Source organism: Nicotiana tomentosiformis, chromosome 7 (assembly GCF_000390325.3).
Source record: "Nicotiana tomentosiformis chromosome 7, ASM39032v3, whole genome shotgun sequence".
Classification (NCBI taxonomy): Eukaryota; Viridiplantae; Streptophyta; class Magnoliopsida; order Solanales; family Solanaceae; genus Nicotiana; species Nicotiana tomentosiformis.
Genome location: NC_090818.1, coordinates 11,083,704 through 11,107,411, shown reverse-complemented (window position 1 = coordinate 11,107,411; position 23,708 = coordinate 11,083,704). Strand labels below are relative to the sequence as shown.

The window sequence follows — 23,708 nt, the reverse complement described above, 5'->3', positions numbered from 1 at the left end:
CCTTCAGCATATTGAAAAAATACAATATGAAGCTGAACCCGGAGAAATGTGCGTTTGGAGTTGGGTCAGGTAAATTCCTCAGATTCATGATATCCAACCGGGGAATCGAGATCAATCCCGACAAGATCAAAGCCATTAAACATATCACGGTTGTGGACAACGTAAAGGCCATGCAAAGATTAACTGGTTGAATAGCCGCCTGTGGGCGATTCATCTCGAGGTCCTCCGACAAGAGCCATCGGTTCTTCAGATATTGAAGAAGAAGAATAACTTCTTATGGACCCCGGAGTGCCAACATGCCTTGGAGGAACTCAAGCGGTATCTATCGAGCCCATTGCTGCTCCACACGCCGAGGATAGCCGAACAACTATACTTGTACTTGGCAGTATCAGAGATAGAGGTAAGTGGAGACCTAGTCCGAGAAGAGCAAGGTACGGAATTTCCAATTTGCTATGTTAGCAGGACCCTAGGTGAGGCCGAAACTAGGTATCCTCACCTCGAAAAGCTGGCGCTCGCTTTTCTAAGCGCCTCTAGAAAGCTAAAACCATACTTCCGGTGTCACCCCATATGTGTCGTGACTACTTACCCATTGAGAAATATTATGCATAAGCCTGAGCTCTCGGGACGGTTGGCCAAATGGGCCGTAGAAATCAGTGGGTTACGATATTGAATATCGATCCCGAACTACCATTAAGTCTCAAATTTTAGCAGACTTTGCAGTCGACTTTATGCCGGCCCTAATACCCTAGGTCGAAAGAAAGTTATTAATCAACTCAGGGACCTCCTCGGGGATCTGGACCCTCTTTACAGACGGCGCCTCGAACGCAAAAGGGTCCCGACTTGGCATCGTATTGAAGCCACCAACATGCAATATAGTTAGACAATCTATTAGGACTATGAAATTGACTAACAATGAGACCGAATATGAGTCCATGATTGCAGGTCTCAAACTAGCCAAAAGCTTGGGGCAGAGGTAATTGAAGCTAAGTGCGACTCCCTATCTTTATCGATACTCGAGAACGCATCTTTACTAGCCCGGCGGGAGAGCTTGATCAGTCCTCCCCGGTAGAGTCGGGGACTATATAAATGCATAAGGTGGTTGATCATGAAAGGGCACCCCTCGATCTTGCTCACAAAGAAACAGAGGAGGATTACGATCCTCCAGAATTAGGGGTGAATCTGACCGAGGGTTACCTCGTGTCTCTTGCGGAAGTCGATGATGACTGGGTCTAAGGGACCCAACGTAAAGGGATAAGTGTAAACACTTAAAAATACCTCTACGTGGGTAGTGATGACTTCGTCAGGTTCGGGAACCACCACATGTTTGTCAGCCCAGTTGCAATCCTTTTTGACTTCAGAGAGAATATCCTCAGTGATCGAGCAGATATACCTCGAGACCGCCTCACATCGGCCTGGTACGGAAGAAGGTTTTTCAACCTTGAAATCGGCATTGACCGGGCAACCCACGGGAATAAACATTTTAAGAGGAGGCTCCGGTGTCGGTTCCTCGACAGCAATGCACGACGGTCTTCTCGGTAGCCGGATATGAGGAAGAGGGAGTTTCTTTTTGGGGAACGGATTTTTAAGTGTTAGCCATTTCTTTGAAAAATGAAGGAAAATGAGGGAGTTAAAAGAGTATGCTTGATGGTTTGGGATAAAGACATAACAAAAGTTCTTATAAAAGGATTTCAGAGTAACCAGAAAATCAATGCTTAGGACTGTTGAAATTTCTAAGGTACGAGGACATAAGGTTTGAAAGTAAAGTTTGAATGAACTAATGAGGGGGGGTATATATAGTTTCTCAGTGACTGTTCATATCTGGGAGTGGCTGGCCGGCAACTAACGAGCATTTAATGCCATTAAGACTTGACTGACGAGACGTTTCGACTGTTTTGTCATTTCTATCACAAAATATTAAAGTCAAGATCGGAAGTTCATGTCGTTTCTTGTCATCTGCTCTCCAAAAAATGAGTGGACTATTTGTATACGGTCGAAATCGAGCTTGCCTATGACTTAGTAGATTAGGCTTGGAACGAGGCAACCAAGGACTAAAGATCGACCTCGAGTCCCACCAAGCTAGAACCCGAGGTTGGAACGCCTGCCTTCGAAGAACAGTGAGTCCGGTGTCGATCTTAACCTCAAACGGGCTCGGAGAAACATTGTTGAAATAACTAACAGAAGACCGAAATATCCGTGACCGGTCGGATATAGCGGCGGAAATCTCGGCACGTATCAGTAAGGAATCGGCAATCAGCGAATCAAGAGATTTTTACCTTTTATGGAAATGTACCTAGAGTAGGAATCCTCTACTATAAAAGGGGGGTCTGATAGTTCATTCCACACATTGTAACACGCATCCCAAAGCAATATGTTATTATTCTCTTGTTGTTCTGTTCTGATATCAATAAAAAAGCACTTTTGGCTCGAGAGTGATTAACCTTCCAAGGCTAAAACTGTTCAACTTGTGTGGTTAGCATTTACTTTTCCATTGCTTATTTCAATTGCAATCTGATTTAACGTTTTGTATCAAGTTAGATCACGTATCCTTAAAACCCCTTACAAATTCAATTGTTATCTGATTTTGAGGATAAATAAAATCAAAGAAAGACGGTCTATTTTCCCACGTAGTTCGTCGACATTAGTTGGAATTAATGTGTTAAATACATAAATTATTAAGTATTGGAATTAAACGGAGCCAGCGCCACATATACCGGAATTGATATCGAGGGTTCATTACATTACATATTTGTACTCTTGTACTTGCTAACAAAGCAAACACATTGGAGGCCAGCTTAGTTTTTGCTATAATCAATTATCTATTCGTCAAGATCGCTCTATTACTTTCAAATGTTAAAATAGTCGCAGTATCCTATGCATTCAAAATACAATCTTCTTTGCACTGCAAATAAAGCATTAAACTAAAATTACTTAGAGCGTGTTTGGCTATGAAATGTTGTTCACTTTTTTCAAAATTAGTGTTTAGCCATAAAGTTTTCAATTTTTCCTTGAATATGAATTTTGAAATTTTTCGCAAATTTGAAAAGCTCCAAAAAGTTATTTTTCAAATTTTTTACTCATATCACTCACAAAAATTCAAAAACAACTCATAGTTATATTCATGTCAAAACACAATTTTAATTTTCAAATACTATTTTCACTTGAATTTTTTCTCCATATTTTCGAAATTTTACAATTCTTATGTCCAAACGCCCACTTAGCTACAACAACAACATATTCAGTGTGATCATACAAGGGGGAATATGCAGATTTCACCCCTACAAAATAGATTTGATAATACAAGAGTGGAAAACCTATAATGAAAATATTGTTGAACAGAAAAGTAACAATAGCAAAAAATAATAAAATTACTTAGATATTTTTGGAAGAAAAGTTTTTATAATATCAAGATACATCCTAGAAGGTATAATGCGAAAGTATGAGTTTGGAACTAAAGTGTTATTTTTTTGGACTCAAAGTACAAAAATACATGAAAAAATAATTGGTGACCATCATGTATAGCGCATGTATTGCATGCGCTATACCTTAACGGAAACGTGTCGTTAAGGTATAGCGCATGTAATATATGCGCTATACATGCTAATTGACCGACCCACAATAATTGGTGAGTATAGCACATAAATTAACTGCGCTATACCCTCCAATTATTGTATCCCTCGCACAGATTTTTTATTTATTTAAGGAGCTTCATTCTTTCTTCAAATATCCATTTCAAAAAATTTAGTCTTCTACATTCTTTTTATTTTCCTTACTCATTCCGAAATATTTATTTACTTAACTTTTTCTGCATTTCATAATGTCTGAAGAGCGAAAAATTAGGGTTGCATTATATTGGGGGAGTGAGGTTGTCGTGGAGAATAACTCAGTACACTATAGTTGTTCTCCATATTGTATTGTTAAGTTGCCACTTACATTAGAGTACGATAGATTGGTAACGTTGATATGTAAAAGAATGAGTATGAGTAAACGTTCAATTAATATTAATGTAACCGAAAGATATTCATATTCTCTTACTCCGCAAGGGGTTGCTTGTTATGCTGAGTTTAACATCAAAAACGATGAAACTCTGAAAGATTTTTTGAGGACTTCAGATGAACACCGGGAACTTCTTGTGATAAAAATATTGGAAATGTACGTCAAGTCTGAAGACGTCCGCAATATTGAGATTTCGCAAAATAGGGATAACCCTCAATCATCTGGTGGTATTTTTGGAGCAGTTTTATTCGAACAAGTTCCGTTTGAAAGAGTCTAACTAGATATAAACTTATCTCCACGGGCTAATGAGGAGCAATGACATAATTTCTCCCCATGTTTACATAATTGATACGCCGAGTGGTAAATTTTAATTTTTCTTATTTTTAGTATGATTTTATTTTTTGTATCATATTCGTACTAACACTCATATATTCCAAAGGGGGTACCGGCTAGATATGAATTTTACAAATTATGAACTAACCAACAGTTGGAATATGCCTAATTTTGGTGGTTTGGATCATGTTGGTCTATTCGGAGTCATCAGCAACTCGATAATGTGCATCATGGGCTATCAACAAATTATGAATTTGTAAGTTATGAGATAAAATTAATATATAATGTTGGGATGACTTTGAGAAACTCATTATTTTATTGGTTGTGCAGTGAAAACGAGTAACATGAAGGTCCTTTCCTTACTCAGTTGCCCGAAGATGATATATTTAATCAAGATCTGGCAGATGCACAGAGTCAGGAAAATGATAGTGATTATGACAACAATGTTGATGAGTCTGTAGATGATACATCTTTCACTGATAAAGGCGACGATGATGAAAAAATGCGCTTTGCTGATGAGAATGAGCAACTTGATTTGACTAGGGAGCATGATGCCACCAATGAGTATGTTTAATATATGCAGACTCCACCTCCCGTTAGACCTAGAGTGTACGAATCTCATATGCCCTTTCATTCAAGGGAGATTCCCTACCTTGATCATTTGTCCAGTATATCGGATGTGGATGCCCTCACAAGGGATATTGATGATATTTAGACAACAATGTGGGATGAATCTAGACCAACGACATTGTCAAAGAATATATTTTTTTGCTGATAAAGCGCACCTTAGCAGGGCGGTGCGAATTTACAGCATAAAAGAGTGTCGTGAGATCGAGGTTCATGAGTCATCTCCGCAAGTATATACAGTTATTTGTCGTAGATGGTTTCAAGGTTGTAGATGGATGCTGCGTGCGAGAAAGTTGAAAACAAATATGTGGATTATGGGAAAATACATTGGCACCCACACTTGTGATATGAACACATTCAATGGGAATAATTTTAGCTTGAATGTTGACTTGATTTCTCTTATCTTGATTCCACACATTGAATTTTCCATAAAGAACAAGATTAAAGAGTGTATAATATCTGTCCACCAAGTATATGGCTACACCATTACCAAAAGAAAGGCATTTCTCGGGTAAATGTGCATTTGATATTGCTTATGGTAATTGGGATAAGGCATTTTCTGCTCTACCCAGGTACATGGCTGCTTTGCAATACTTTAACACCGGGACTGTTGTTGAATGGAAGTTTGAGCGGAATCTGGGAATATCAAAATTCATATTTAGATATGTATTCTGGGCATTTAAACCAGCCATTGACAGTTTTGTTTATTGTTGGCCGATAATCTCCATAGATGGTACTCATGTCTATGGAAAGTATGCTATTAAGATGATGATTGTCGTTGCAATAGATACTAATGGAAGCATATTTTCTCTCACATTTGTTATTTGTGCCAATGAAAGTCAAGAGACTTGGACATAGTTTTTGAACCACTTGAAGGAGCACGTCGTCAGATAACGTTCAAGTATTTGTCTAATATCTGATCGGCATGGTGGAATTTTAAGTTCTGTACAAACTTTGGATGCATGGAAGGAACAGTATGTCTACCACCGTTACTGTGTTAGGCACTTGAAGGACAACTACCAGCGGGCTTGTCCGAACAAGAGCTTACATGATTTAATGTGGATGGCTGCAATAAATCATCAAGAGTGTAAATTCAAGAGGCGAATGGAATTGATTAGACAAGAAGACCCAGAAGCTTATCATTGGTTGATGCAACATGAGCTTGATAAGTGAACTTTTCATAAGGATGGTGGCAGAAGATGGGGAATTTTGACCACAAACGTGTCAGAGTCTTTCAACGGGTTGTTGAAGTCTGCTTGTCGATTGCCTCTCACTGCCATGGTGCGGATGTCATTCAAGCAGATGGCAGAGAGGTTTATTAAAAGATCCCAAAGTACATCGTCCTTGTTATAAAGAGGTGTTCAATTTATGCCACACCCGATGAAACGATCTGAGAAATATAGGAAGCGAGCAAAGTGGCATACATATTTACACTATTGCATCGAGCGAAATATTTTTGAAATCCGCACTGGTCTGTATCAAAAGCACGGTAATAATACCTATACCATCAATGAATCTAGAAGATTATGTTCGTGTAGGAAATGGTCGATCTATCACTTGCCATGCTCACATGCCATGAAGTGCTTTCAACATACTGGTTTTGCGGTGACGAGGTACGTTGATAAAGAATATAGTGTTGCCGCATACGTAAACACCTATAGTGGTCACTTCTAACAAGTGGGTGCTGAGCATTATTGGCCGCCAGAACCATTTAAAATGGTGTGTAACAAGGATTATTTGCGTTGTTGGCAAGTGCAAAAAAGAACGTAGATACGGAACCAAATGGACAAACGGCACAGCTGCCTATAAAGGTAGGCTAGAACAGCTCCACCCCAGTTGTAAGTAGGTAACTCATCTAGCCGCTCTAGATGATGCAAAAATCGCAAGCTAACTAGGTTTCCCGAAGTGTTCGGGAACATAATACCACCAATCATCATCAGCAGCAACAGCCTCGTCTGACGCTCGATAGCCTTTACCGATGAGTCATTAGTAATCTCTGCGTACAGGGCCACCAGATGTTGCCTAACGGGCGACAGCTGCAATCAACTAGCACCACTCATAGCAGTCGGCTCCGCAGGCTGAAAATCGGTGAGCCTCTACAACATATGTAGATAGTCCTCTCTCGTATAATCCCTAAGAGCATGCGGCTAACTGACAATCATACCATCAACGGGCAACCCGAAGAGAACCTCCATGTCCTCTAGCGTGATGGTAGCATCCCCGATAGGTAGATGAAATGTGTGAGTCTCTGATCACCACCGCTCTATCATAGACGTGATCAGGGGCCAGTCGAACTGCAACCGGCCGATCTCTATAATCCGATAAAACCCCGTCTGCTCAAGGCGTGTAACTGTACGGGGATTAAGTGGGTGGTCCCTAATGAACTCCCAAAGATCGTCTATACGTCTAGGGTGGAAGGTCTGGGACAGCAACTGTCCATCCCAGATGTGTGAAGACCTATGGCAACCCTGGAGCAATAGTAACTCTCGAACAGCAGGTCCACGGTGCACATGGGGAGGATCCATGACGATGTCTGTAACTTGAATAATATTAATTAAAGTATTTTTTCTTTAATCGTTTAACATCTTTAAATATATTACAATATTTTTTATATTAATATCTAATCGATAAAGTTTTTATATTATTATTTAGGGTGATAAATTAAATAATTATTTATATGTTAGTTTCTTCAATGTATGTCATTCTTAACGATTTGCTTGTTAACTTTATATTTTTCACATAAATCCAGTAGCATCTCTTTTGTACTGTCAACTAATTATTTTATGATTCATATCTAATATTTGATTGTTATCTAATAATACATTTAATAAACACTTAATAATTGATTAACATTTTATCCATAATTGAGTACTCTAACCATGTTAGATAATGAGGGCACATAGTTTTTATTCTACACTAAAGAATCCTAAAGAGCACTAAAGTCACACTACTCTAAATGGTCATAAATAATATCAACTAACATAAATTAAAATTTATTATCAGTTCTATTAGGCTAAACGGCACAACATAACACTAAAGGGTACTAAACAACAATAAAGTCACATATTATTATATTTACAATACTAAAGTCACATATAACACTAATTATTCAACAAAAGAACAATATACAATTTTCATAATTTTTTGCACATAAATAAACTAATCCGGATAAAAAATAAAAAATAAAAAAAATCAAAAAATGATCACAAAAAGCATACAACATAGTAAAACAACTAATTAGTCAATTATATACATGAGTTATACTACAAAAGTGATTCGAAATACCTCTTTTTAGAGTTTTTTTTAATTGAGAAAGTATGAAGATTTGACTACCGAAACGGGCAATAAAAGAGCTTCACTACACAACAACGCCTTGGATCGGGTGTTAGCTGTTACGACCAAACACACTCACGCAAGTATACACGGTCGTCAAGTAATAAAGAGACTAAAAGTCGGATGTCGAACCCACGAGGACTTATGATTAACTATTAACTAAATTAGACTATCATAATTATCTAAACAAGAATTAAACCTAAAAATATTTGATTCTAAACTAATTAAATAAAAAATATAAATAATGAACTTTGAACAGAGAAAGAGCAGATTTTTATGATATCAATGTAATGAAAACGATCTAGGGTTATGGGCTATCTAACAATCCTATTGTATTCTTAAATTGAATTGGCCGACTAATTTATCTAGCTTATTGGTTGACAGGGTTAATATTGCTCATAAAAATCTGTCGAGTTCTTACTCGCCTATTCAAGCTAACCTAACGCCTATATGTCTATGGAGTTAGAATCAACAAGAACGCATTTATAATTCCTGTAAATCAACCAAGCAAGGCAATTAGGTATATGTCTATCCTAACCACGAATCTGTTTCCCGATGCCCGAGTTCAAGAACTTGCCCTACTCAATCCTGTATGCAATATAGAATTCCCACTTTCGAGTTCAATTCTAGATTCGTAGATAATATTCAATTGGTGATCAAGCAATCAAATAAATAAGCGCAAGATTGAATAAATAAACTAATATGATAAATCAAGAAGTCAAAATCAATATCCGAATAACAATAGTCATGAAAGAACCACAACCCTAGAACGTGAAGTTTAGCTCCATATAGACATGGTAGCCAAACAACAAATCATATAAAGAAACATAAAAATTACTAAGTTTGGTGGGAGAAAGAAGAAACTTGATGAATTCCGGCCTCCACAGCTTTGTCGTGGCTTTTTCCCTCTTCCCAATATGTTAGATGACCTAAAAGAGGCGTTTTTGGCTTATATATTGCGTACCAAAGTCGTGGGCCAAAGTTCTCCTATTTCTAATCCAAATCAGCTTCAGGGATTGATGCTAGGGTGGATGCGTCGCATCCACCTCGTCCTCCACTTCTCAGCTTCGCATGCTAGGGTGGATGCTTCGCATCCACCCTTTGTTCCTCCATTTCTTAACTTTGCATGTGAGGGTGGACGCGACGCATCCACCCTTCTCTTCTACTTCCCAGTCTCGGATGCTATGGCGGACGCTATGGGCCAACTTCACTGCTAAGGGTGCACGAAAGATGTAGTTTTTCTAGGTTGGATGCGACGCATCCAACCCTTCTTCCTCTGCCTAGAGCACCTTTTCTTTATATTTTTGTACTCCAAACACCCTAATTCATCACACACAACTCAATTAGTCATAAAACCAATAATTAAATCATGTTGGGCATTTTAAAGATCAAATAGCATCAAAAAGCGGTTAAAACATGGGTAAAGTAACATCAACACATATCGAAATATGCCCAACATCACCACCCCACACTTAAACCTTTGTTCGTCCTCGAACAAACCATCACTATAGTAGACGAAACAAAATTAAGCTCTTATCATTCAAAGCACACTGCACCTATGACCGTGGTTATTTGCAACAATTAGGCTCTAGGCTATGCATCACATACCCTTCCCTTTACTTATGCCATTCTTTAAAAATATTCGAACAAAGACAACATGCTCACAACAATCCTAACCTCAAAAACCGACTCAATGTCACTATGCACTCATGGCTTGAACACCCAACATCATAGAGAAGTCTAATAACGTTACCTATCCCTCGTGAAACCATGTGCCCTCACAACAAGAACAAGAGAGCGAGTTCAATCCACACATTCGAATCTCATGATCAAATATATTTTAATGACTCACATATATCAAAGAAAATCGCTCACTCTCACAAAGAAGTCACATGCATGAAATTAGTACCATAGGCTTGCCCTTAATGTAAATCTCTACTAATGTAAGCTCGCTCGATCTAAAATCAATTAGGACTTTTTCATGGTTGTAATGTGGGCTAAGGGACGGGTAGGATATATTTAAGGAATAGTGACTCACCCTCCTAAGCACTTTAATACATCACAAAATAACTTAAGCGCAAATTCTTCAACACCACTTCAATTTCACAAATAATATCACCCCAACAATATTTCCTCTTTCTTTAAGCACTACTTTAATTCATACCCACTAGCAAGAACAAGACAACAATTTATTCATTTATATTTTTCTTTCTTTCAATTTCCGCTAGTGGTGTATTATTTTACAAAATAAGTGCACCCTTCTTTCTTTCATTGGTTCCACTCAAAAGTCACCCCACACTTAGTCCCTTCTTACTTCTTTTAGCGCTCATCTAACAATTAAAGTGCTTTAAGAGGTAAAAGGATCAAAACAATGTCAATTAAGAATAAAAAGGGTATAGGCTTGTAATGTGGGTACCAAATAAAAGGTCTACAGGCTCAAAAGGGTTAACTAGGGATAGATTTTATTTGTGATAAGCAATAAGCTCAAAAAGATCAAAGAAATCCTAAAATCATTTTTCAAACCGAGCATCACCTAAAATTTCGCTTCAACTCACATACCGGGCAAGTTCTAGACACAAGTACAATACATGGACAACACAAAAAACCTCACCACACATGGCACATGACTCACTAAGGACGATCACATTCCGACTCTCAAGTAATGCAAGTATTCACGGAGCCACGAGATATTAAGTATTAAACACAAGGTGAACATAAGTCATGTAAACGAGACATAGGCGCCACAAAACATGCTATCCAATTTAACAAGGCATCATCAATAAATTCAAATCATACAGAAGATACTACACATGCCAAAGCATAAATATGTTACTATCAAACAAGTCAAGGGCGCCTAGGTTCATCATTCTTGCTCCTTTTATTCCCTAAATTCCTAATCTACTCGGAAAGAAAAAAGCTACCTGGTTCAAATTACATCCCATGGAAAAGAACCGAGGCACAAAGAAAAACCACAGGGGATTATTACTACCTAAAGAAAGCTAAAAGACATATTTTGGATTTTTGTTTAGACTTTAATCCCTCAAGAAAATTGTCTAGAAGATCAATCATCGGGAAAAGTCCAATTTTTCTACTTTTTTCGTTTTTTTTTTCCACAAAAGCTACTGCACTTAAGAATGAGTACTACAACTAAGCTAAAATAGCACAGAAACTCATCCAAACGATCTCCTCACCCCACACTTAAAATTTTGCAATGTCCTCAATGCATACTATAAATAATAAGAGGGTAAACGAGACTCCCTGGTAGGCCAAAGGCCGAAGCAATAGCGGCTCACGAGGTACTCAGACTTCCCCCAGGCATCGTCCTTTGTGTGGGCACCCCACACTTAGTCCTCACCATCTAGCTCGCTTTTGCACTCTTCTAATGGCTTTGCTTCCTATGCTCATAATCCTACAAAACAAAAATAAATACTACAAAATAATAAAAATAAAATAAAATAAAAAGTAAACAAAAATAAAAGAAAGCAGTAACGCTGGGTTGCCTCCCAACAAGCGCCTGATTTAACGTAGCGGCACGACGTGAACCACTTTTTGCCTCCACCTCGAACTTATGAATTGAGCCCCTAACATGGCATCCAGTTTGCGGCTATGCTCCAGTGGTGGGGCTACAAAGATAACCAGGCCAAGTAATAAATTTTTCACTCTACACTTCTCGGCCTTTAGATGAGGAATGTATTTTTTGCTTTTTGGCATGACAAATTCAAAAATATAGGCATCATGTTCCTCTTCCATTGACTCCTCCAAAGGCTTAGATGACTCGATTTCCATGTCATCATCCAAATACAATGTCGAAAAATATTTAGAATGAGGACCAACACGCCCCAACTTTAGAATTGTATTACTATTTATATCCTCATATGTGCACACATTAGAGTCTTCAAATATAACATTATCTGCTACCTCGCATGGCTCTAGTGTACTTTTCTCAACATGGGCATCATCAACAGAAATATGCTCGAATGATTGGCTCTCCACTTTTAGCTCCTCAATTTGGCGTATAAGCTCCTTTTCAGCTTCTGACAACTCATTACTATTTTGTTGGGCGATAGACGCAACAACCTTTGCATTTAATTTATCTTGCAAGTCGTGAATAGTAGTGACAAATTTATAGATCCCTTGTCCCAGTTTAGATCTTCCCTCTATAAAGTGTCTCATCCCATCAGTAAGTTCCTCATGTTGAGCTTCATATATTTCTAACTTTTCAGCCTGTTCTGCCAGCCAAGTTTGGCTCAAAATCTCCTCTTTTTCAAAAATTTTCTCTTGCTGGTACTCGCTCTCTTCATTCAATTCTTCCATATTGGCCTTCATTCTTGTGATTGCTGCCCTCATTCTTTTCATATCTTTTTTGAGTTCATCCTGTTGCTCTGCTACTTGCCTCAGAATATCCCTAATATATGCATCAGGCTCCATATCCTGCACTTCATTGCCCCTATCAAACTCAGAAATATCATTAGAAAGATCATAATAAGGGCTCAGAGAAGGATGAACAAAATTAGGACAACCATCCCAATGGCCATCTTGACCACCACACATATTACAAATATTCCACTCAAAGGATTGAGATTGTGCGCACAACTCGCTCCTGGGAACATTCTGATAATTTTTCCACCAGTGGGGTCCTCCACAATATGGACAAGGATCATCAAAATAAGAATAACCATCATTCGAACAATTTTTATTCCAAGATGCCATGCTAAAATAAATAAAAAATACTAACTAAAATAAAATAATAAAAAAACATGAATAGATAAAAAAAAATGTCTAATCTAGAAAAATAGCAAATTTCTAAGTCCCCGGCAACGGCGCCAAAAACTTGTTGCGACCAAACACACTCACGCAAGTATACGCGGTCGTCAAGTAATAAAGAGACTAAAAGTCGGATGTCGAACCCACGAGGACTTATGATTAACTATTAACTAAATTAGACTATCATAATTATCTAAACAAGAATTAAACCTAAAAATATTTGATTCTAAACTAATTAAATAAAAAATATAAATAATGAACTTTGAACAGAGAAAGAGCAGATTTTTATGATATCAATGTAATGAAAACGATCTAAGGTTATGGGCTATCTAACAATCCTATTGTATTCTTAAATTGAATTGGCCGACTAATTTATCTAGCTTATTGGTTGACAGGGTTAATATTGCTCATAAAAATCTGTCGAGTTCTTACTCGCCTATTCAAGCTAACCTAACGCCTATATGTCTATGGAGTTAGAATCAACAAGAACGCATTTATAATTCCTATAAATCAACCAAGCAAGGCAATTAGGTATATGTCTATCCTAACCACGAATCTGTTTCCCGATGCCCGAGTTCAAGAACTTGCCCTACTCAATCCTGTATGCAATATAGAATTCCCACTTTCGAGTTCAATTCTAGATTCGTAGATAATATTCAATTGGTGATCAAGCAATCAAATAAATAAGCGCAAGATTGAATAAATAAACTAATATGATAAATCAAGAAGTCAAAATCAATATCCGAATAACAATAGTCATGAAAGAACCACAACCCTAGAACGTGAAGTTTAGCTCCATATAGACATGGTAGCCAAACAACAAATCATACAAAGAAACATAAAAATTACTAAGTTTGGTAGGAGAAAGATGAAACTTGATGAATTCCGGCCTCCACAGCTTTGTCGTGGCTTTTTCCCTCTTTCCAATATGTTAGATGCCCTAAAAGAGGCGTTTTTAGCTTATATATTGCGTACCAAAGTCGTGGGCCAAAGTTCTCCTATTTCTAATCCAAATCAGCTTCAGGGATTGATGCTAGGGTGGATGCGTCGCATCCACCTCGTCCTCCACTTCTCAGCTTCGCATGCTAGGGTGGATGCTTCGCATCCACCCTTTGTTCCTCCATTTCTTAACTTTGCATGTGAGGGTGGACGCGACGCATTCACCCTTCTCTTCTACTTCCCAGTCTCGGATGCTATGGCGGACGCTATGGGCCGACTTCACTGCTAAGGGTGCACGAAAGATGTAGTTTTTCTAGGTTGGATGCGACGCATCCAACCCTTCTTCCTCTGCCTAGAGCACATTTTCTTTATATTTTTGTACTCCAAACACCCTAATTCATCACACACAACTCAATTAGTCATAAAACCAATAATTAAACTATGTTGGGCATTTTAAAGATCAAATAGCATCAAAAAGCGGTTAAAACATGGGTAAAGTAACATCAACACATATCGAAATATGCCCAACATCATTAGCTCGCTAAAATAATGATGGGACACGATTTTTGAGGGACGGGTGTGATCCAATAGAGCTTTAAGCTTTAAAAATCAGGGGCAGCGGGGGACCATTTTTTAAATTGAGAAAGTATGAAGATTTGACCACCAAAACGGGCAATAAAAGAGCTCCACTACACGACAACATCGTGGATCGGGTGTTAGCTTGCTAAAATAATGATGAAACACGATTTTTGAGGGGCGAGTGGGCCCCGATGGAGCTTTAAGCTTTAAATTTTGGGGAGGGGGCATTTTTTGAATTGAGAAACTATGAAGATTTGACCACAGAAACGGACAATAAAAGAGCTTCACTACACGACAACACCTTGGATCGGGTGTTAGCTCGCTAAAATAATGACGGGACACGATTTTTGGCAGACGGGTGAGCTCCAATGGAGCTTTAAGCTTTAAAAATGGGAGGGGGGGAGGGGGGGGAACATTTTTGGGCTTCTGTCCCGAAGAAGAAGACTAGCTGTTTTTTAATACATGCATAGTGCATATATTTGATGCGTTATATTTATCTGTCTTTTCAACTTTAGGATATGTAATGGACAAACGTGTCGTTAAAGTATAGTGTATATAATTCATGTGCTACATAAAATGATTATCAGTTATTTTTTTCATCTAATTTTATGCTTTGAGTCTAAAAAAATAATACTTTGATTCTGGACTCGCTCAAGGATCAGTTCAAATAGCGTCACAAGTAAATAAAGCATCTGATGAACTCAAAATTAATTCAAGCACATGATGTGCAATGATAACGTTAATAATGGCTTTCAGCAGACTTCAAAGCAAATCACATGAAAAGATATGAAACTTATTTTCAAGCTCAGTGACGTGCAAGGGTAATTACCTAATCATGTCAAGTATCAAATAACTCTCTATCAATCAAAATTTAGGTAGAAGGAAAACACATTTCTAATTATGGATCATGTTTTCGCAACATAACTTTAGAGGCACAAATGCCCAATAGGGAGGGGTGAGAGATTCGCTCTGGTGGGTGTGCTGAGAGGTAAAATCAGACAAAAGAAGTATCGAGGAGATGTCATTAGACATGATACGACGCTACTTCAGCTTACTGAGAATATAAATTTTGATATGAGGATATGGAAATCGAAAATTAAGGTAAAAGATTAGCAGGTAGTCGTGCGTTTCCCTTGTCCTCACCAGTATCATTGTTAGTCTTGTATTTTCTTATTTTTAGATTTATATCACTACTTGTTATTTTTATCGCTTCAGTTTTCTTATTATCTTGGTGGTATTAATACTTGTTGCCATTACTATCTTTTTTTTTTTATCTTTCCTTGAGTCGAGAGTCTATCAAAAATAGACTCTACTTTCTTAAGGTAGCAGTAAGATCTGCGTACACACTATCCTCCCTAGACTTCACCTGTAGAATTACACTTAATTTATTGTTATTTTAGCAACATAATTTACCATGATTATCCTAATCACTGTAGTGATAGTTGTTCGGCATTCATCTGTGTTGTAATCAAACTTGAAATGGCAGTGTACTGTCATACGACAAACCACAATGATGTTACTCTGGTCTGCCTTCACTTTTTGAGAATACAGTTCAGATCATGCCTTAATGTTAATTACGCAAATTTTAAGTTCCAATTTCAATTAACTACCTTAATATGAATAATCTACAAATGTATTTTTCACTTCCATCAAATTCGAAAGAGGAAATAAGATTATCTAGATTGCAGTTGTGGAATAGATTTTTTCATTCCTATATAATATTTAAAACTTATTTATCAAAATTATTCTAGTTTTGTATATTACCCATCCTAAACAAAGATTACTTATAAATTATATACAATCCATCATTAGTGTCTTGAATTAGGAGATTTAATTACATCTTTTTCCTTTTTTCTCTTCTCTCCTCTTTCCTCACTGCCGCATCTCTCATCAATTTTTCTTTCTTTCTTCATCTTTCTCCCTCACCATTTTTCTCTCTCAATAAGGTAAGCCTAAAAATTATCTTCTGCCAATCAACCTATTGAAGTAACCTCCAGGTCGTAGGAATTGAAGATTCGAACACTAATCTATCATAAAGCTTTGGATTCGAATTTGAGTTTTAATCATTGTTTGTTTGAATTTGGTGTTGTTGCAAACAATTGGGAATATTGTTTGGAGTTTATATCTCAATTTTGAGGGTGCTTGGTGAAGATTAGACTTGGTTCTGGCTAAATTTCATATTGAAACTAGAAGAAGACATGACATACAATATACTTACGAAATTATAGTAAAGTTGTAGTAAAATTGTAAGTAAATTATATTGTGTTGTAGTTATATATATTTTTTTATTTGAATGTTGTATGAAAGTTAAAAAATAATTGTATGATGATAAAATCTAGTTGCCTCCCCGTGTATAATTTGAGAAACTGGTGATATTTGACATAACAACACCTCTTGGCATTTAACTCTAATATTCACACAATTAAGCATCACAAAATTCTTCTTTAGCAAATGTCTTTCGACGAATAATATTTATCTGATTATACTATCAGCTTAATACAATTGATTTCCTTAAACATGCATTACTTTTCGTAACGCGAAGGAAATCAAAACTACATCATAAGCACAGAAAGCCTGCAGGTCTATCACATAACCAACTTGAAAATAGAGCTCCTTATTACTTAGACAAATGGCAATACTCAGTACAAGTACTGAGAATTGGCACAGAGACATTTTGAACTTATCGACATTTTTGACAATTATAGTCACAAGTTATTTGGTCAAATTACATAATCAAATTTTACCCTCAATGAAATTATAGTCAATTGCGACTTGGAATGTAATATTGAATTAGTCACATCGCATTTGATTTTGTAATATTAAATTACAACTAACTATACAGTATACACTTATTTACAACTAATCTATAATTTATCTACAACTTGCGTACATTATTTCTACCCAGTTAAATACAATAACAATATCATACAACTTAAATACAATTATTATACACATTTTTATACAACATGTATTTTGTATATTTTGTATCTGATTTGTATATATTTTGTGTGTGGGGTGTGCTTCTTCCTCTCTAAAATTCCAATCAAAACTTACTCTCTTAATACAATTTTGATACATATCAACAACTTTATGTAAAAAGATTGTATTGATAACTTAGATACAAATTTTATACAACGATTCATACATAATACAACTATTTTTCAACTTTCATACAATATTCAAATAAAAAAATATACTATAACTACAACAGAATACAATTTACCTACAATTTTACTACATCTTTACTACAATTTCGTAAGTATATTATATGTCATATCTTCTTCTTCTTCTTCTTTTTCGAGTTTCAATCTGAAATTAAGCCAAAATCAAGTCTAATCTTCACCAAAAACCCTCAAAATTGAGATATAAACTCCAAACAATATTCCCAATTGTTTGCAACAACACCCAATCCAAACAAATAATGATTTTTGAAAACCCAAATTCAATTTCAAAGCTTCAAAGCTTTTTAATGGCTGCCAATGGAGGAAACTCTATACATCAAGAAATCCATTGATGAATTACTACAATATCTTCGTCTTGAATTTAGTACTCCCTCTGTTTTAATTTATGTGAACCTATTTTCTTTTTAGTCCGTGTCAAAAAGAATGACCTCTTTCCTTATTTGGAAACAATTTACCTTTATATAATAATTTATAGCCACACAATATATATGTGTCTCATTTTACACCACAAGTTCAAAAGTCTTCACTCTTTTTTTTAAACTTTGTGCCCAGTCAAATGGGTTCACATAAATTTAAACGGAGGGAGTAATTCTTTTCAATGTTTGTAATCCACACTTTTGAGTTAGCAATCTTTGTCCTGTGAACTCTAAATTTTATAATAACCAATTAAGTGTGAAAGTTCCACTGCCAAATATCATATTCTTTTATTAAGATCGCACTACTGGAAAGAAAGCTAGACGATGGGTACAATCGAAAAGGCAGAGAGAGACACGAAGAGAGAGAGTGGACAAGTATAAAGGAATAAGGAAATAACTGATATTCCTTGTTCAATTCCTAATATAAAGGGATACTCATTTAAAATTTATTTGTATATAATTGATAAATTGTATATGACCATATAATTAAATTGAAACTTGAGCATGGAAGGTAAGAAGGTTTCAAATAATGTATAGGAATGTAAAAATCCCTTGTGGAATTGTCACCTTTATCAGCCATTTAAACCATTGTATCTCTCTTATATGATTCCTAAGCCGAGAGTCTATTGGAAACAACCTCTCTACCTTCACAAAGGTAGGGGTAAGGTCAGCGTACACACTACCCTCCCCAGACCGCACGATGTGGGATAATACTGGATATGTTGTTATTGTATCTCTCTTATATGACACATTACAACATAAAACAACGAAAGATTTTGTCCAACCCTTCTGCATTAAAGCAAGAAGAGAACAATTCTCCAAAAAAAATCACAAGAGGCAAGAAGGAAAGTGAGCACAATTGCTCTGCCAATACAAATATAACCTATTGTCTCAACAAGAGCTGGCACCAGTAAGAATGTAGATACCATAACCCAATATCTATGAGGCTCCTAATTATTTTTTCTCATCCATCAAAGAAACCATAGATGGCCTAACAAAAGAACTTGGTCTCCATATATACTGTTCCACCATTGCTAGTAATAAGCACCAGTCTTTGGATAAGATATCAGGGGATTAAATATCCTTTACTATGCAAATAAAGGGGACTGAGTTCACTGTTCGTTTGATATCCCTTTATCTTCATCACCCGAACAAATTCAACAATATTCACAAGCACTACAAGGTGCAATGATCATGAATCTTTCATAATATTACATAGGTAGAATTTGATTATGATGAGCAAAAGACCGAGAGGATATATCATACTTGCCACTATCAGAATACAGTAAGAAAAATCAACAGTATGAGCAGAGAAAGATTTGAAATATAATACTCGCTTGTTCTTTTTTCAACAGTATAACTTCACATGCGAAAATAACATGAATATAACAACTGATTATTCTCCTACTTATCACTTCTAACTGGTAAAGTCATTCTCCTACTTCGGAGGGAGAACCTCTTAAAATCTCTTGGTAATACAATAATCCTTCATCACAGCACATTCTTAGTGCTGGTTCTTTATTAATTATTATAAATACCTTACCTTATGAAGAAAAAAAAAGGAGGTCAAATACATGTCTTGGTGCTACGTGGTCATGATTATAATTACGCCTCTATAAATAACAACAGTGTGAAGAAACACCAAAACAAAACAGGTAAGCTACTACAGAATAAAAATAGCTGAAATTGAAAGATCATCAGTTTGCCACCAAGAATTTCCATCGCTTTCAAAAGGAGTTCAAATGGATAAGAAGCTTCCCCGTAAGGGAATAGCTCAACTTACTTGACAAAACTAAAGCTCTCAGTTCATACAGTGATGAGTAAATTTTTATAAGCAAAACAAGAAAAAGGGATGACACATAATCAAAACTAGCAAATTCAAGACTTCAATATTTACAGACATCAACTGATGAAAGACAATATTAAGTAAAGCTCAGGTATAGAAGACAAGAATTAGTACAGTTAAAAGGTAGTTATCAATAAAACATTGCTGACGTACAATTACCAAGGAGGATTAGAGCCCTCTCTTACAGATGGTGACCTGGAATCTGCACTACCTTCTCTTCCTAACCTTGACAAACTCCTACCAGTTTTAGGAGTACTCAATCCAGGACTTGCACCACGGTAACTTGCTCGGAGAGACTCATCTAAAGTGTGAGAAGACTTGGCGATTGCCTTTCGCATAAACTTCTGTGCAGCAGGTGAAAGAGTGCGTGCACTTGGACTAGCACTCCCTCCTCTAACTGGTGAAGGTAATGGTGGTTTCTGAAACATCTTTGACCTCTCCCTCAACTTACGAGCAGCCTCACGGGATAAAGAGTGAGCCTTCATATCTCTAGAGGGTGGCATTGGTATCTTATATTGAGGGCCTCCACCGCTTCCACCTATATCAATGGGTGTGTCCTCCTGCTCCAGCCTCAGAGGTGTTCCTTCAATTTCTCCCCAAGTTATAAACGGAGATTCATCCGCACCAGGCGCGGGCGAAGGAGTCTTAACAAAACTATATCCATTCTCAGCCTTCTTTCCCGACTCAACAAAGAACTGATTTGGGGTCTTCCGCAGATCTTCCAAATCATAGCTCTTCAACTTATCCTCACCTCTATCATGGAAATAAACCGGAGTCGCCCCATGAACGGGTGTATAAAGCACAGCTACTGTCTCATCCTCTTTAGGCTGAGACTCCATCATTTTAACATGAAACCTCGTATTCACCTTACTAATCTCTTTCGTCAATCCCTTAAGCCTCTCAGCTCTTTCCTCTTCGGTCAAGGCTACCTCCCCATTATCAGCCGGATGATACATCAGCAAATTCTTAGCACAATATTTCCACCCTTCCAATGTAGCCACTGGCTGATCCGACGTCCCATATCCATCTGTAACTACCCGAGCCCTCTTAGAATCCTCAATCAACATAACATCCTCCTCGTTTTCACCTTCCAACAAAAACCCATATTTCTCCTTCCTTTTCCTATTCACTTTCTCTATGATCTTTGAAAAACTCTCATTGTCTTCACTCGTATACCTTCTAAAAAACTCATCTAACGTCAATGACACGTCCACATCCACATCCACCTCACCATCACCCTCAGCATTATCACTAGCACTAGACAAATTATTACCCTTAACTACACTAGGGGTAGGGGTTTTGTAAGGATCATCAAATGGGGTAGTGGAATTTCGAAAGAAAGTTGAACCGGGGGTTCGAAATTTACCTCCAGTGTTCGATCCAACAGCTTTACCTCCCCTTCGCTCGATGATTTTTAACTGAGCATCTCGGATTTGAACCGGGTCGCCTGTGCGAACCGCTTCCAGCCAATCGAGCCGATCACGAAGCTTTGGGATATCCGGGAAGAAATCGCGCTCGATTATTTTCTCTATTGCAGCGACGTAGGTATCTTCATCTAGTACTTTGTTACGGTGTTTATTGGTTGGTACTGTTGAAGAACAATTGTTGGTGGTGGTGGTGGTGATAAGGGTTGAATTAGGGTTTTGCTCGGCGACAGACGGTGTTGAAAGGTGGCGGGGGGAGTGGCCCGGCGATAGCAACATGGTTGGGAGGAAAAATTTGAGATTTGGGAAGAGATTGAGCGAATTTTTGAGTTTTTTTTTCTTTTTCTGGAAACTACGACGAGAGGAAAGGTGAGGATAAATTGAGATTTGGGAATAACAGTGGACAATATGGCGGCGGCAATAGATTTGTGAGGGGGGTAAGGGAATAACCAGCTTGTCCTCTAATTATTTTGAGCGCGTTCTCCTTGTCCCCACTAAAAGTTTATTTTGCCAAAAATCAAATATTTTTGACTAAGTGTGGATTTTCAATTTATGATCTTAAATATAATGTAGTAATATTTTCTGTGATTTTAAAATTATACTATTAAGAGTAAAATAATAAATTTTAAGTAAATTATTTTTAAATAAAAAGATACATTTATATAAAGATCATTACACATATTAAGAATCTCGCAAAGTCTAATCAACACATAATTATATAGTCACTCATCAATTAATGCAAAAGTATTTTAGCATCAAATAATATCTAATTCTTCTTTCTCGCTCTCTTTTATCTATATAATGATAATTTTATTATACCAATTACCATGAGTGAGGCATGTTAATCTTTTATATGATAACGACTAGGGGTGTTTGTCGGTCGGTACGGTACGGTATTTAAATATTTCGATTCGGTATTTTAAGTATTCGGTTTCCTAAAATGCTATATCAATGCCATACCTAATTAAATTCGGTATGATTCGGTTTTTCTCCTTTCGGTTTCGGTTTATTCGGTACGATAACTTCGGTTTGTTCGGCTTAAATATTAACTAGTGTATAGAGTCATAAACTGTAATATTCTTAATTAAAGTTTCACAAATATAAAAATAAAAATATTCTAAGCACTATTGATTAGGGATGGCAGTGGGGCGGTGTGGGTTTAGACACATGTGGGGCCGGACGAGTTTAAACATATGCGATTGCGGGACGGGTCAAAAGGAAAAAAATTAAATTTTATGTAGGTACGGTGCGGGTACGGGTTTAAAATTTTTATCAAAGAAGGAAACTCAATTTTCTAATTTTCTAAAGATGAAATTGATTCCATGTAGTATATTGAAGCAAGATAAAGTTTTATATTATTTGAACTTTGAATCTAATAATGCTTGCATGTCAAGTTCTTATTCTTTTATGACAACTTTTGATAGTGTAATATCTAACGCATAATTATTAATCAATTATAAATCTATTTTATTGATCAAAGTGTTATCCCTTATTTTGCTCAAATATAAGAGTTGTGACTACTGATTAACAAAAAGGAAAACATCTATTAATTGACCTTGACAAAGATTTTTTTGTATTTTTAACGAAAGCTTGAATAGGGTAAATTAAGCTTTGGTTGCTAAGCAAGCCAGGTTCTCTTTCACTCCTGGAATGAGCCTTTTGGCGACTCTCTCTCAACACAAAAAAAGAAGAGATGAAAGGATCTCAGAGTGACCCCGCCGGGGCGATCCAGTCGCCCTCCCTTTATTCCTCGGAATCGAGCGGGCAGCAAGGTAATACAGTAAATATTGGAAGAACATAGGAATAACATATATACTTTTATCAAATATAAAAAATTAGAAAAAAAAGAGGTATTATGATATTAAAGATTTTTGTCAAGTACTAGTAACTTTTTTTTTTTTGCATATGTGCAAGATTTAATTTCTACATTAACTGACATTGCCAAAATCCTTTGAGGTTGGAAGATCTTCGGAGCAGGTGCCTACTAACTTTATCAACACGACAAATGATCTTGTTTTTATCGGCGTTATTAAACCATAGACTAAAGTTTCATATATTGTTCTATATTTTGTTGTAAGAGCTCTTTATTCAAAGACAATAACAACTTAAGTGCTATCGTGATACGTGTATGTATATTTCAATTTTTTTTCTTTAATTGTCTTGTACAGATAGCACGGGGATAAGCTCCTTGATGAGGCCAAATTATCGTCCAGGCAGATCTTTAGAATTTTAAAAAAAAACATGAGTGCATACAGTAATGTGTAAAAACAAT

At 36.7% G+C, this 23,708-nt stretch overlaps 2 protein-coding genes across 2 annotated transcripts; one reads left to right on the top strand and one right to left on the bottom strand.

Moving 5' to 3' along the window:
• Window positions 1-5,427: 5,427 nt before the first annotated feature.
• LOC138895241 (uncharacterized) lies at window positions 5,428-6,126 on the top strand. Its single transcript, XM_070179913.1, has 2 exons — window positions 5,428-5,810; window positions 5,895-6,126. Exons 1-2 carry the CDS (start codon window positions 5,428-5,430, stop codon window positions 6,124-6,126), a joined length of 615 nt encoding a protein of 204 aa, XP_070036014.1.
• A 13,893-nt stretch (window positions 6,127-20,019) lies between these two features.
• Window positions 20,020-21,891, bottom strand: LOC104100073 (uncharacterized). The gene has a single exon (XM_009607236.4). It carries the CDS (start codon window positions 21,713-21,715, stop codon window positions 20,168-20,170), a length of 1,548 nt encoding a protein of 515 aa, XP_009605531.1. The 5' UTR covers window positions 21,716-21,891; the 3' UTR covers window positions 20,020-20,167.
• Between the last annotated feature and the right edge of the window lie 1,817 nt (window positions 21,892-23,708).

Bases quoted from the DNA above. Each gene is read 5' to 3' on its own strand.
- LOC138895241 (XM_070179913.1), top strand. From the start codon at position 5,428: ATGGCTACACCATTACCAAAAGAAAGGCATTTCTCGGGTAAATGTGCA. The intron at 5,811-5,894 runs GTTTTTGAACCA...TGGAATTTTAAG, and splicing joins AGTCAAGAGACTTGGACATA to TTCTGTACAAACTTTGGATG.
- LOC104100073 (XM_009607236.4), bottom strand. From the start codon at position 21,715: ATGTTGCTATCGCCGGGCCACTCCCCCCGCCACCTTTCAACACCGTCT.